We start from the raw sequence: 14,468 nt of genomic DNA, 5'->3' as shown, positions 1-14,468 counted from the left end.
TGATCAGCTTGGGGCCAATCAGCACTGTCCGATGTCCGCCGGTCACTCGCGATCTCCCGGTGGAGAGGGAGAAAGGCAGGCGGCTGATGTAAACAAAGCCGCCTCTCATTCTCCCTGGTGTAACAGCAGAGATCATATGATCCTGCTATGTTGGATCGTATGTCTCTGTGGTTACATCAAAAGCCACGCCCATCTACAGTTAGAATCACGCCCCTAGGGACACACTTAACCCCTTGATCTCTAGTAAAGTTAACCCCTTCCCTGCCAGTGTCATTTTTACAGTAACAGTGCATATGTATAGCACTGATTACTGTAGTAATGTCACTGGTAACCCCAAAAGTGTCAAAAATGTCAGTAAATGGTCCGATCTGTCCGCCGCAATGTCGCAGTCCCGCAAAAAAATCGCAGATCGCCGCCATTACTCGTTAAAAAAACAAAACAATAAAAATGACAAAAATCTTTCTCATAGTTAGTAAATGCAATAACTTTTGCGCAAACCAATCAAAATACGCTTATTGCGATTTTTTTTTTTACCAAAAATATGTAGCAGAAAACAAATTGGCCTAAAATGTCAAAAAATTTTGATTGTTACATTTTTTTTTTTTGGGGGGGGGGGGATTTCATATAAAAAAATTTGAAAAATATTGTTATTTTTTTCAAAATTGTCGCTTTTTTTGTTTATAGCACAAAAAGTAAAAATCGCACAGGTGATCAAATACCACCAAAAGAAAGCTCTGTTTGTGGGAAAAAAAGGACATCAATTTTATTTGGTTACAGCGTTGCACGACCGCGTAATTGTCCTTTAAAATCACGCAGTGCCGAATCGCAAAATAGTCCCTGGTCTTTGAGCAGCCAAATCCTCTGGGGCTTAAGTGGTTACAGTGGCGTAGCGTGGGTTATCAGCACCCAGGGCAAGGCAAGTAATTTGCGCCCCTAACCCACGGGATTTTAGCATTTGAGTCTCTTCCACTAGATTAGTTAAAGAAACCCTTAGCCCCTAAGCACATGTATTGTTTGTTATGAAAATACTAATGTAATTAAAGTAAAATGACCAGCCTTTCAATGCAGAGTGACCAGCATGCCCCCTTTCAATGCAGAGTGACCAGTGTGCCCCCTTTCAATGCAGAGAGACCAGCGTGCCCCCTTTCAATGCAGAGCGACCAGCGTGCCCCCATTCAATGCAGAGAGACCAGCGTGCCCCCTTTCAATGCAGAGTGACCAGCGTGCCCCCTTTTAATGGAGAATGACCAGCGTGCCCTCTTTCAATGGAGAATGACCAGCGTGCCCTCTTTCAATGCAGAATGACCAGCATGCTCCCATTCAATGCAGAGAGACCAGCATGCCCCCTTTCAATGCAGAATGACCAGCATGCCCCCTTTCAATGCAGAGAGACCAGAATGCCCCCTTTCAATGCAGATTGACCAGCGTGCCCCCTTTCAATGTAGAATGACCAGCGTGCCCCCATTCAATGCAGAGAGACCAGTGTGCCCCCATTCAATGCAGAATGACCAGCGTGCCCCCTTTCAATGCAGAATGACCAGCGTGCCCCCTTTCAATGTAGAATGATCAGCGTGCCCCCTTTCAATGTAGAATGATCAGCGTGCCCCCTTTCAATGCAGAGAGACCAGCGTGCCCCCTTTCATTGCAGAGAGACCAGCGTGCTCCCTTTCATTGCAGAGAGACCAGCGTGCCCCCTTTCAATGCAGAGTGACCAGCATGCCCCCTTTCAATGCAGAGTGACCAGCGTGCCCCCTTTCAATGCAGAGAGACCAGCGTGCCCCCTTTCAATGCAGAGAGACCAGCGTGCCCCCATTCAATGCAGAATGACCAGCGTGCCCCCTTTCAATGCAGAATGACCAGCGTGCCCTCTTTCAATGGAGAATGACCAGCGTGCCCCAATTCAATGCAGAATGACCAGCATGCCCCCTTTCAATGCAGAGAGACCAGCGTGCCCCCTTTCAATGCAGAATGACCAGCGTGCCCCCTTTCAATGCAGAGAGACCAACGTGCCCCCTTTCAATGCAGAATGACCAGCGTGCCCCCTTTCAATGCAGAATGACCAGCGTGCCCCCTTTCAATGCAGAATGACCAGCGTGCCCCCATTCAATGCAGAATGACCAGCGTGCCCCCTTTCAATGCAGAGAGACCAGCGTGCCCCCTTTCAATGCAGAATGACCAGCGTGCCCCCTTTCAATGCAGAGAGACCAACGTGCCCCCTTTCAATGCAGAATGACCAGCGTGCCCCCTTTCAATGCAGAATGACCAGCGTGCCCCCTTTCAATGCAGAATGACCAGCGTGCCCCCATTCAATGCAGAGAGACCAGCGTGCCCCCTTTCAATACAGAGAGACCAGCGTGCCCCCTTTCAACGCAGAATGACCAGCGTGTCCCCTTTCAAAGCAGAATGACCAGCGTGCCGCCTTTCAATGCAGAATGACCAGCGTGCCCCCCTTCAATGCAGAGAGATCATTGTGCCCCCTTTCAATGCAGAAAGACCAGCATGCCCCCTTCAATGCAAAGAAACTTACTTGCAGTGGCTGCTTCTCCTCAGTTCCCCGCGTCTCCTCATGTCCTCCCGCCTCCTCCTCGGCCAATGGAATGCGTTCGCCTTTCGGCCAATCAGGAAGCGGGTCTCGGATTTTCATTCGCTATTGTCACACAATGGGTGGGCTTGGGGCGCACTGTTCTGTTCTGTTCTTTTTTGAAGCCTATTAGAGTCTCTGGCTCTAATCAGGTGATTAAAAAAAAAAGAAACCCCGCTCTGACAGCGCCAGGCTGCTGACTCCCTCGCTGCTAAACTGACTGAGCAGTGAGTAGAGGCGGCATAGGGGTTTGGCTTGCAACGCCACCCCACCCTACACCAATGGACAGGTGAGGCACAGTCCAGCCCCGCCACGACCCACCATTTTCAGCCATAGGGTGGCCGCGCTGGACATCTCCCAGCCTAAAGATGGAGGCAGCCACAGATAGTGTGTGAACTGTGTATGTCAGAGTCAGACAGACCAAGTGAAACTGCAGATGCGCCCCCCCAGATGTTGCGCCCGGTGCGGCCGGCCCCCGCTGCACCCCCCACGCTACGCCACTGAGTGGTTAACCAGACACTGATAGAAGTCACAAGACTGCTATATACTGCTGATGAGAAAAGGTATTTAGCAGTTTATATTTACTAAAATAATTACATTTCCATGTCCTGTGTACTGTGGGAGACCAGATATAGTGAATGCAAGCTCCTGGGTTTAGTAATCAGGGCTGTGCTCTGTGACAAGACTGTGTAATTCTCAGAACAGGATGGAGAAAAATGCAAATCTTTTGGCAGATAAAAACTCTTCCAGCCTGTCCTTTTCCACTGACCGATTCATTTACCTTGATTTGCCCTTTAATTTCTGCTTGGCTGATATGAAGATTAGCGTGTGACTTTTCCCTTACATGAAATGCCATGCATTATTATGGTAATTAGATTTCCCGCTAGGATCGGTCAAATTAAAGACTACGACACGTGTGCCGTTACTGAAACCTTCACCGCTTTCCTCTTCCATTACTTCTCTTTGTAATGCTAATACTTTGCATATATAGAATGTTAAAGCTGAACACCAGGCAAATACATGAGAAGGAAATCCCTGCACCTTGATAATTATTATAACATCATTAAATGTTCTTTTGAATTCAAGCAGTGTAAAAACCGAAATATGACCTGGTTTCAGTCCTGTACAGCTGGGCCGGAGTGTGAGAAACAGCACAAGGAGCCAATCGGTTCAGGTGCTGACAAGAAGCATGCTGATAGGAGGAGAAATCAGAGTGACAAAGAGATGCTGCTTCTTCTTTCACTGTCCAGTCACAGGCTGGGGGAGGCTTCAGGACCATTAATTCTGTGGCCATCTGACTGAGGACATCTAGTGGCAGAAAAAAAGTACTGCAGATAAACTCTCTGGGTTAAAGCTGAATAATTGCCCCAGCAGGTGGTTTTGGTATTTCATCTTTTAACCACTTGCCGACCGCCCCCACGCAGATTTACTGCGCAGGCTGTAGATCTACGTGATTATGTGCACACGGGCCGCCGAGATCGCGCTCCCGCTGTGATTAGACCCAGCGGGAGGCGGGCAGTGGGAGGAGCGGCGGCGATCGCCGCCGGCTTCCCGCGATCTTCACAGAAACTGACAGAAGACCCGCCTGCTTATGTAAACAAACCAGGCGGGTCTTCTGTCACACAGGCAGAGAGAGATCAGGAGTTTCAGCTAAGCTACAACCCTGATCTCTCTGTGCCTGTCACAGAACCCTTCCCCCTACACAGTCAGTAAGCACAGTTAGGTACACATTTAACCCCTTTGATCACCCCCAATGTTAACCCCTTCCCTGCCAGTGTCACTTATACAGTAACAGTGTGTTGTGTAAACAAAGCAGGCGGCTTTTCTGTCAGAGAGGCAGGGAAAGATCGTGTGAATCAGCTAAGCTGAATCACCGATCTCTCTCTACCTCTGTCCAACCCATCCCCCCACACAGTCAGTAAGCACTATTAGGCATACACTTAACCCCTTGATCACCCCCAGTGTTAATCCCTTCCCTGCCAGTGTCATTTATACAGTAACAGTGCATATTTTTAGCACTGATTACTGTAGTAATGTCACCGGTCCCCAAAAAGTGTCAAAAATGTCAGTTAGGGGTCCGATCTGTCCGCCGCAATGTCGCCGATCGCTGCCATTACTTGTAAAAACAAAAAAATAAATAAAAAGTCCAAAAATCTATCCCGTAGTTTGCAAACGCGATAACTTTTGCGCAAACCAATAAAAATACGCTTTTTGGGATTTGTTTTACCAAAAATATGTATCAGAATACAAATTGGCCTAAACTAATAATAATAATTTTTTTTTTTTAAATCAAATAATTCGATTTTTTTATATTTTTTTATTGGGAAAGTTTTATAGCAAAAAGTAAAAAAAGATGGTGTTTTTTTTTCAAAATTGTCGCTCTCTTTTTGTTTATAATGCAAAATATAAAAACGGCACAGGTGATCAAATACCACCAAAAGAAAGCTCTATTTGTGGGGAAAAAGGGACATCAATTGTATTTGGGAACAGCGTCGTACGACCGCGCAATTTTTCGTTAAAGTAACACAGTCACGAATCGTAAAAAAATGGCCTGGTCATTAAGGGGGTAAAACCTTCCGGAGCTAAAGTGGGTAACTATCAGTTTTTTTTAATATTTTGTATCCTGCGCACTGGAAAATATATCCTGGTAGTATATGAGTTGCAGCCGGCCCCGTCTTCTCCCCCCCTATGAGGGGAAGTATAGTAATCAATGAAAAATGGCCGGGGGGGGGGGTAAAACTTTCCGGAGCTAAAGTGGTAAACTATCAGTTGTTATTTCATCATTCTTGGCTGGAGCCCTGCTTTAATTGTTCTGTTACTTTTGCACAATATTATAAAATATATATATGAATATATATATATATATATATATATATATATATATATATATATATATACAGTGCATTGCGAAAGTATTCGCCCCCTTGAACTTTTCGACCTTTTCAGCCAAATTTCAGGCTTTAAACATAAAGATAAAAAACTGTAATTTTTTTGTGAAGAATCAACAACAAGTGGGACACAATCATGAAGTGGAACGAAATTTATTGGATATCTCAAACTTTTTTAACAAATAAAAAATTGGGCGTGCAAAATTATTCAGCCCCTTTACTTTCAGTGCAGCAAACTCTCTCCAGAAGTTCAGTGAGGATCTCTGAATGATCCAATGTTGACCTAAATGACTAATGATGATAAATAGAATCCACCTGTGTGTAATCAAGTCTCCGTATAAATGGAGAAGTGTAAGGTTTTGCACTTGGGGACCAAAAACATAAAAACACAATACACGTTAGGAGGGGAACCCTTGGGGGAATCAAAAATGGAGAAAGATTTGGGAGTCTTAGTTGATGATAGATTAGGCAACAGCATGCAATGCCAAGCGGCAGCTTCCAAAGCCAACAGAATATTAGCATGCATAAAGAAAGGGATGTATTCCAGAGATAAGACTATAATCCTTCCACTTTATAAAACTCTGGTCCGACCGCATCTGGAGTATTCTGTCCAGTTCTGGTCGCCAGTCCTCAGGAGGGATGTGTTGGAGCTGGAGAAAGTCCAGAGAAGGGCAACTAAACTGATTAGGGGGTTGGAGGACCTTACCTATGAAGAGCGGCTGCAATCGCTCGATTTATTTTCCCTGGAGAAAAGACGTCTGAGAGGGGACATGATAGCAATTTATAAATATCTTAATGGGGATCTCAGCTTAGAAGAAAAGCTGTTCATTCGAAGGAATTGCATGAGGACTCGAGGACATACAATGCGATTAGAGGAGAAGCGTTTTAACCTCAGGCAACGTGGGGGGTTCTTTACTGTTAGGGCTACAAGATTGTGGAATTGTCTACCACAAGAGGTGGTTTCTGCGGGTAGTATGGTGACTTTCAAAAGACTCTTAGACTTACATCTCAAGGATCAGGAGATTGAGGGCTATGTTAGATGATTACAGTCACACACACCTACACAGGTTGAACTGGATGGACTATTGTCTTTATTCAACCTCGCCTACTATGTAACTATGTAACCTGCACTGTGATAGTCTCAGAGGTCCGTTTAAAGCGCAGAGAGCATCACAAAGAACAAGGAACACACCAGGCAGGTCTGAGATACTGTTGTGGAGAAGTTTAAAGCCGGATTTGGATACAAAAAGATTTCCCAAGCTTTAAACATCCCAAGGAGCACTGTGCAAGCGATAATATTGAAATGGAAGGAGTATCAGACCACTGCAAATCTATGAAGACCTGGCCGTCCCTCTAAACTTTCAGCTCATACAAGGAGAAGACTGATCAGAGATGCAGCCAAGAGGCCCATGATCACTCTGGATGAACTGCAGAGATCTACAGCTGAGGTGGGAGACTCTGTCCATAGGACAACAATCAGTCGTATACTGCACAAATCTGGCCTTTATGGAAGAGTGGCAAGAAGAAAGACATTTCTTAAAGATATCCATAAAAAGTGTCGTTTAAAGTTTGCCACAAGCCACCTGGGAGACACCAAACATGTGGAAGAAGGTGCTCTGGTCAGATGAAACCAAAATCAAACTTTTTGGCAACAATGCAAAAAGTTATGCTTGGCGTAAAAGCAGCACAGCTCATCACCCTGAACACACCATCCTCACTGTCAAACATGGTGGTGGCAGCATCATGGTTTGGGCCTGCTTTTCTTCAGCAGGGACAGGGAAGATGGTTAAAATTGATGGGAAGATGGATGGAGCCAAATACAGGACCATTCTGGAAGAAAACCTGATGGAGTCTGCAAAAGACCTGAGACTGGGACGGAGATTTGTCTTCCAACAAGACGATGATCCAAAACATAAAGCAAAATCTACAATGGAATAGTTCACAAATAAACATAACCAGGTGTTAGAATGGCCAAGCCAAAGTCCAGACCTGAATCCAATCGAGAATCTGTGGAAAGAACTGAAAACTGCTGAGCTCGAGCTGTTTTGCAAGGAGGAATGGGCAAAAATTTCAGTCTCTCGATGTGCAAAACCGATAGAGACATACCCCAAGCGACTTACAGCTGTAATCGCAGCAAAAGGTAGCCCTACAAAGTATTAACTTAAAGGGGCTGAATAATTTTGCACGCCCAATCTTTCCGTTTTTTATTTGTTAACAAAGTTTGAAATATCCAATAAATTTCGTTCCACTTCATGATTGTGTCCCACTTGTTGATTCTTCACAAAAAATTACAGTTTTATATCTTTATGTTTGAAGGCTGAAATGTGGCAAAAGGTTGAAAAGTTCAAGGGGGCCGAATACTTTCGCAATGCAATATATATATATATATATATATATATATATACACACAATATTCTGGGCTTATTTAGTAAGAGAGCAGATGTGCAAATAGCAGGAATTCATGGCATCCAGCCAGCAAAATGCTGTTTTGTGCAGACTGCTCTAAACTGACACAAGGTGAATTCTGCTGCGTTTTTATTTTTAACCTTATTGTTCCTGCCACCAATTTATTCAATTATCTTATTTGTAACAAAGGCAGGCGATTCAGTCTTAGCGTATGACAAAATAATTTGTAACCTGATTGCCTGCAGTGAAAACCGTATTTTAATACAATTTGTAGCTCCATACCAGACCTGGGCAAACTGTGGCCCCAGGGCCACATCTGGCCCTTTGGCTGTCCATATCCGGCCCTCGATGCCTCCACTGTCATCATGTCTTTCTAAAAGATGTCCTCGTGGAAGGAGATGGACTGAGGAGCTGATCGGTACAGCGAGGAGGCTCAGTTGTGGCAGGAAGGCGTTTTGCGCAGCACTTTCTGATGCACTAGAATTACATAGAAGATTAAAGTGGTATTAAAGCGTAACTCCACTTTGGTTGAGAAAAAAAAACATTCCCCTCTGGGTGATCTCTGTACAAGGATTGTAACAACCTTTGTTGCAGATTCCTACCTTTTGTTATTCTGAAGAAATCATTGTTTGTTCCTCTGTGCTCAGTGGGTTAAATGGGAGTGGTTTCATAATTATCTATCAGCTGTGGCAGCTGCAGAGCTCTAATGAGGAAATCTGCTGGGTCTGCATCCCTTTAGACGTGTTCCTATTGGGAGTATCTCACCAAAAATGAAATTTTTATTACAGTGGATGCCAGAAATCTGACTTGTATCTTAGTGCAGACTTCTGGGAAAATTGGTGAGCCAATCACACAAGCAGGAAATGTTTCTGGGGGTGTGGTCAGTATACATTCTGTGTACAGAACACCTCCAGGCGGCCATATTGCATTTTCAGAAAATTACAACAGCTGCAGATTGAAAAGGAAAGGTCATTTTTAATAAAATTGAATTACAATATGATTTGTGTCACAATTGTATACGCTATATTGTTTTTTCTTTATTTTCTATTTTTTCCCCCCACAAAGGTGGAGTTACCCTTTAACCACTAGCCGACCGCTCACATTGCTGCTACTGCAGCAAAGCGGCTCGGCTGGGTCTGGCGAGGTAGACCTACATCACCAGATTCCTCCCTCTCTCGGCGGTGCGCACGCGCCGCCGGAGGCCCGCTCCTTCTGTGTTTAGACACAGCGGGAATCGGGCCAGGGGAGGAGAGGCGGTGATGACTGCCTCTCTTCTGATCATCAGGGAAAGACTGAGAAAATCCGCCCGCTTGTGTAAACAAAGCAGGTGGATCTCCTCTGTGACAGGCAGGGACAGATCACAGGATTCAGCATAGCTGAACCTGCGATCTGTGTCTGTGTCACACAATCCCCTCCCCCCACACACGTCAGTAAGCATGAGGCATGCATTTAACCCCTTGACCACCAACAGTGTTAACCCCTTCCCTGCCAGTGTCATTATTAGAGTAACTGCATATTTTTATCACTGATTACTGTAGTAATGTCACCGGTCCCCCCAAAAGTGTCAAAAATGTCAGTTAGGGGTCCGCCGCAATGTCACAGTCCCGCAAAAAAATCGCAGATCGCCGCCATTACTAGTAAAAAAAAAAAAAAAAACAATAAAAAGGACAAATCTTTCCCGTAGTTAGTAAACGCGATAACTTTTGTGCAAACCAATCAAAATACGCTTATTGCGATTTTTTTAACAAAAATATGTGAATTGCGATTCCAAACCATTATGATAAAAGATATAGAGTGCGCTCAACAGAATCATAAATTGTAAACATGTAACATCTGGGTTGTCCCAAATGATAGTGATCATCATACAGTGTTAAAAGCCATATGTCAAAGTTCTTTATGAAAAAAAAAACATATAATCTTTAACAGTTGTGAAAGAATATAAAGTCCTCCAATTGATCCAGATAATCTCAAATAGCCAAAGACCAAACTTCCATCAATAGTGGATCTTCAATCTTGCTAATCTTGGACCGATATGTGAGGGTGAAATAGAAGAAATAGCCTCTTACCAGATTAAAATAAACAGTGAGCCTTATTGGTGAATCGGCACTTTCCACACGTGAACAAATAAAATCAAGTGAGGTGACACCTTGGTGGTAGTGCAAACTTCTTACCAGAAGTATGTAGAGGATAGGCATGAACCACTGTTGGTTATACGGATGCACCAGGTATAGGTATCCAATGGCGGCTTCAATGCGTGGTCTGAATGTTTCTCCACTCCACCATATCCAACTCACCCATGTGGCTGGCTGGCGATACTGTACTTTAATGTAGCTCCCCCATAACAAAAGATATAAAGTGCCAATAGTGCATTATTCTTCTAAAAAAACTCTATTAACCACTTAAGCCCCGGAAGATTTTACCCCCTTCCTGACCAGGGGGTATTTTGCGATTCGGCACTGCGTGATTTTAACGGACAATTGCGCGGTCGTGCGATGCTGTACCTAAACTAATTTGGCGTCCTTTTTTTCCCACAAACAGAGCTTTCTTTTGGTGGTATTTGATCACCTGTGCGATTTTTTTGATCACGCGCTATAAACAAAAAAAGAGCGACAATTTTGCAAAAATAACAATATTTTTCACATTTTTTTATATGAAATTCCCCCAAAAAAAAAAGTAAAAATCAAAATTTTTAAAAATTTTCGGCCAATTTGTTTTATGCTACCTATGTTTGGTAAAAAAAAATTGCAATAAGCGTATTTTGATTGGTTTGCGCAAAAGTTATCGCGTTTACTAACAAAGGGAAAGATTTTTGTCATTTTTGTTGTTTTTTTTTTTAACGCGTAATGGCGGCGATCTGCGATTTTTTTTGCGGTACTGCGACATTGGGGCGGACAGATCCGACCCTTGACTGACATTTGTGACACTTTTGGGGTTACCAGTGACATTTCTACAGTAATCAGTGCTATATATATGCACTGTTACTGTAAAAATACAATGGTTGTGAAGGGGTTAACTTTATTTGGGAGGGAGGGACTGTGTGTATCCCTAGGGGCGTGCTTTCTACTGTGATTGGCTGTGGCTTGAGCTGTTAGGACACTGATCAATGGATCTACATACTAGATCCGTTTGATCAGTGTCTTTACAGCGAGGAGAATGACAGGTGGCTTGTTTACACAAGCTGCCTGACATTCTCCCTCTCCCCCGCCGATCGCCGAGTGACCGGCGGACATCGGGTTCGCTGGTCACACGCGCGGGGGGGCCCGTGACCACGCGGGAGCGGGAGCGCGCCTCCGGGGGCGCGCGCTCGCTCCCTAGACCCTCACAAGCTAGTGACGTAGCCCTACGTTACTTTGCCTGTGAGGGGCTGACCGTAGATCGGCGTTAGGCAGCCGGCAAGTGGTTAAAAAAGAAAACACACTTACATGGCAAGTGGAACAAACTGGGCATAAACAATGGTTCCAAGTGTACCTAACGTGACCGCCTGCAGTGCGTAACCCGTGGCGTGGTGTGACATGGCGGCGTGGCTGCTCCTCCCGACGCGTTTCTCCTTATCAGGCTTCAGCTGGGACCGGAGCAGCCCTGTCCCTGTTAGCTCGTGCGCAGAAGCGAACGCAAACGCAAGTCCCGCCCACATATGTAAACGGTGTTCAAACCACACATGTGAGGTATTGCCGTGATCGTTAGAGCGAGAGCAATAATTTCTAGCCATAGACCTTCTCTGTAACTCTAAACTGGTAACCCGTAGTATTTTTTAAAGTGTCGCCTATGGGGATTTTTAAATACCAATGTTTGTCGCCATTCCACGAGCGTGTGCAATTTTGAAGCATGACATGTTGGCTATCTATTTACTCGGCGTAACATTATCTTTCACATTGTAAAAAAACAAATTGGGCTAACTTTACTGTTTTCTTATTTTTTTCCAAAACAATTGCGTTTGGAAGATCTCTGCGCAAATACGGTGTGATAAAAAATATTGCAACAATCTCCATTTTATTCTCTAGGGTCTCTGCTAAAAAAAAATATATGTATATAATGTTTGGGGGTTCTAAGTAATTTTCTAGCAAAAAAAATGATTTTAACTTGTAAACAACAAGTGTCAGAAATAGGCCCGGTCCTTAAGTGGTTGATGCAGCACGCAGACGCACGTTTTTTCACGACAGTGACAAAGGCAGGAAAGCATGCGTTTAAAAAACACGCAAAGCTCAATGCGCAGAAAGCTGCATGTGCTTCTTTGATGTGCGTAGGGCATCCCTTCAAAATGAATGGGCTGCCATACGTGCCTTACGTGAAAATGGGCACAGATTGCGCACAAATGTGTGACGCCCTGCGCCGCACATCATATGGCACTTTTCCACTGCAAGTACCGGCTCGGCTTCACTCGGCCCTGCTTGGCTCTGTTTGGTTTTCCACTGCATGGTACCGCATGGTACGGTGTTGGAACGGTTCAGTACGGTTTGGTACGGTTTGCTTTTCCACTAAGGCTCCATGTACACGGGACGCTGGAAATGGCCATTTAGGAGCAGTTGGGCGTTTTTTTCAGAAGCCCCTGAACCCATCTACATTTTATCTTATCTGTCCATGTACACCAGGTCGTTTACAGTCATTTGCAGGCAGTTGCGTTCAGGGACTGTTTTTAGAACGCAATTATTTGCGTTCGAACGTGTGTTTCCCGGCGTTTCAAACGCGTCCGAACGCGTCTGAACGCGATGACCCGCGTTTAGCGTTCGCGTTTTTCCATTTTAAAGGGGAATAATTGTTTTGACCTCTAGGAATGCTTCTAAACGCAAACGCCCGCAAACGCTGCTAAACACCTGCTAAACGCGGGTACAAATGCGACCGAACGGACGTTTCAAACGTCCTAAAAATTCCAGCATTCAAAGGGACTTTTAACAACGTCCCGTGTACATGGAGCCTAATAGTAAGTGGGTGGGATAACAACGATTCTCTGACCAATCAGTGGCTACTAGTGACAAACAGTCAAGGCTGCATGCAAAGGATTGTGGGATATGGTATTGGTACGGCCCTCTTGGAACCACAACTGAGGTGGTACTGTTTAAGCGAGCCGTACCGTTCGGTTCCATGTAGTGGAAAAGTGCCGCTGTACCGTACCGAACCGTTCCAACACCGTACCATGCGGTACCATGCAGTGGAAAAGCACAAAAGCGAGCCGAACCGTTCGGATCCATGCAGTGGAAAAGCACTATTAGTGTGAACGAAGCCTGAGGGAAATAATAGTCCTGTATGCAAGATGTAGTAGAAAATGTACATCAATGGAACAACGTCTGATTCCTCTCCGTATCCCGTGCCGTTCTGTATATTTGTATGACATTTTTCCTATTATTTCTGTACAGGAGATGATTTATTTCCTGGGGTTTTTGGACGTGACGTGACCTAAAAATTCTCCCACTTGTCTTCTTTTGCAGATTGTGGCACAAGCTGTGTTGTTTATGTGTATGAACACAGCCGGAATCTTCATTAGCTACCTGTCAGACCGGGCTCAGCGGCAAGCCTTTCTTGAGACCAGAAGATGCGTCGAAGCCAGGCTGAGGCTCGAGACTGAGAACCAGAGACAGGTAAGAGAATCCCTGACTCCCAAGCAGTGGTAATTTTGGCAGCGAATTTCGATTTAGTTTTACTTAGTTAGTCTTTTGACTAAAATGCTATTTTAGTTTTAGTCGTATTTTAGTTATCTGAATTGTTTTAGTCATATTTTAGTCGACTAAAATCTCCAGTACATTTTAGTGGGCTAAAATCTCATACATCTTAGTCAACTACAAATTGAATAGGTTTAGTGCCGGTTCACACTAGTACGACTTGTGAGCCTGGCAAGTCGCGTTCCGTCACGGTCCATTGTGTGCTATGGGAACTGTTCTAATACGAGCGACAAAAAAAAGGGTCCTGTACTACTTCGAGGCGACCTGGAGCGACTTGCATAGACATTCATTCTGTGAAGCACGTGCAAGTCGCGCCGAAGTCGCAGTGCACGCGACTTCACAGGTCGCCCCCGAAGTCGTGCCGCTTCAGTGTGAACCGGCACTTAGGATAATTGTAATGCATCATTTTTTAAACATTTCTCTAGAATTTCCAAACTAATTATATACCCCGCAAATAAAAATCCAATAATATGTTCTAATTTATGATATTAAGGTTTGAAACATGCACTACAGACACAGATTAAGCCATTAAGCCAAGCAGCTTGCTCTAGGCCGCAGGTGTCTTCAAACTATGGCCCTCCAGTTGTTCGGGAACTACAATTCCCATCATGCCTTGTCATGTGTGTGAATGTCAGAGTTTTACAATGCCTCATGGGATGTGTAGTTCTACAACAGCTGGAGGGCCGTAGTTTGGGGGCACTCAGCAGGAGGGAGGGGCCAGGAGTGCCCACAAGGGACCCGAGAAGAAGGGGATGGGGGCTGCTCTGTGCAAAACCACTGCACAGAGCAGGTAAGTATAACATGTTTGTTAATTTTTTTTTTTTTTAATAATTTAATATCACTTTAAATGCTAGAAGCAAACTAAATCTTGTGAAAGACATGCAAATGTTTGGACGGACTTTTCATTTTTTCAACAATTTTCATTGGAAATTCTATCCA

General features: G+C 44.5%; 1 protein-coding gene across 2 annotated transcripts in view; it reads left to right on the top strand.

Moving 5' to 3' along the window:
- ADCY8 (adenylate cyclase 8) overlaps positions 1-14,468 on the top strand; it is a 523,977-nt gene that overhangs the window by 162,604 nt on the left and 346,905 nt on the right. For both annotated transcript variants that reach the window (XM_082257568.1, XM_082257567.1), the window contains exon 2: positions 13,299-13,448. In XM_082257568.1, the coding sequence (XP_082113694.1) occupies positions 13,299-13,448 (150 nt within the window). The remainder of the gene's footprint in view (positions 1-13,298; positions 13,449-14,468) is intronic.

This window comes from Pelophylax lessonae, assembly GCF_965119305.1.
Source record: "Pelophylax lessonae genome assembly, chromosome: 5".
Taxonomy (NCBI): Eukaryota; Metazoa; Chordata; class Amphibia; order Anura; family Ranidae; genus Pelophylax; species Pelophylax lessonae.
Note: the sequence above shows the minus strand (reverse complement) of the source record. Positions and strands in the feature narration are given on the sequence as shown.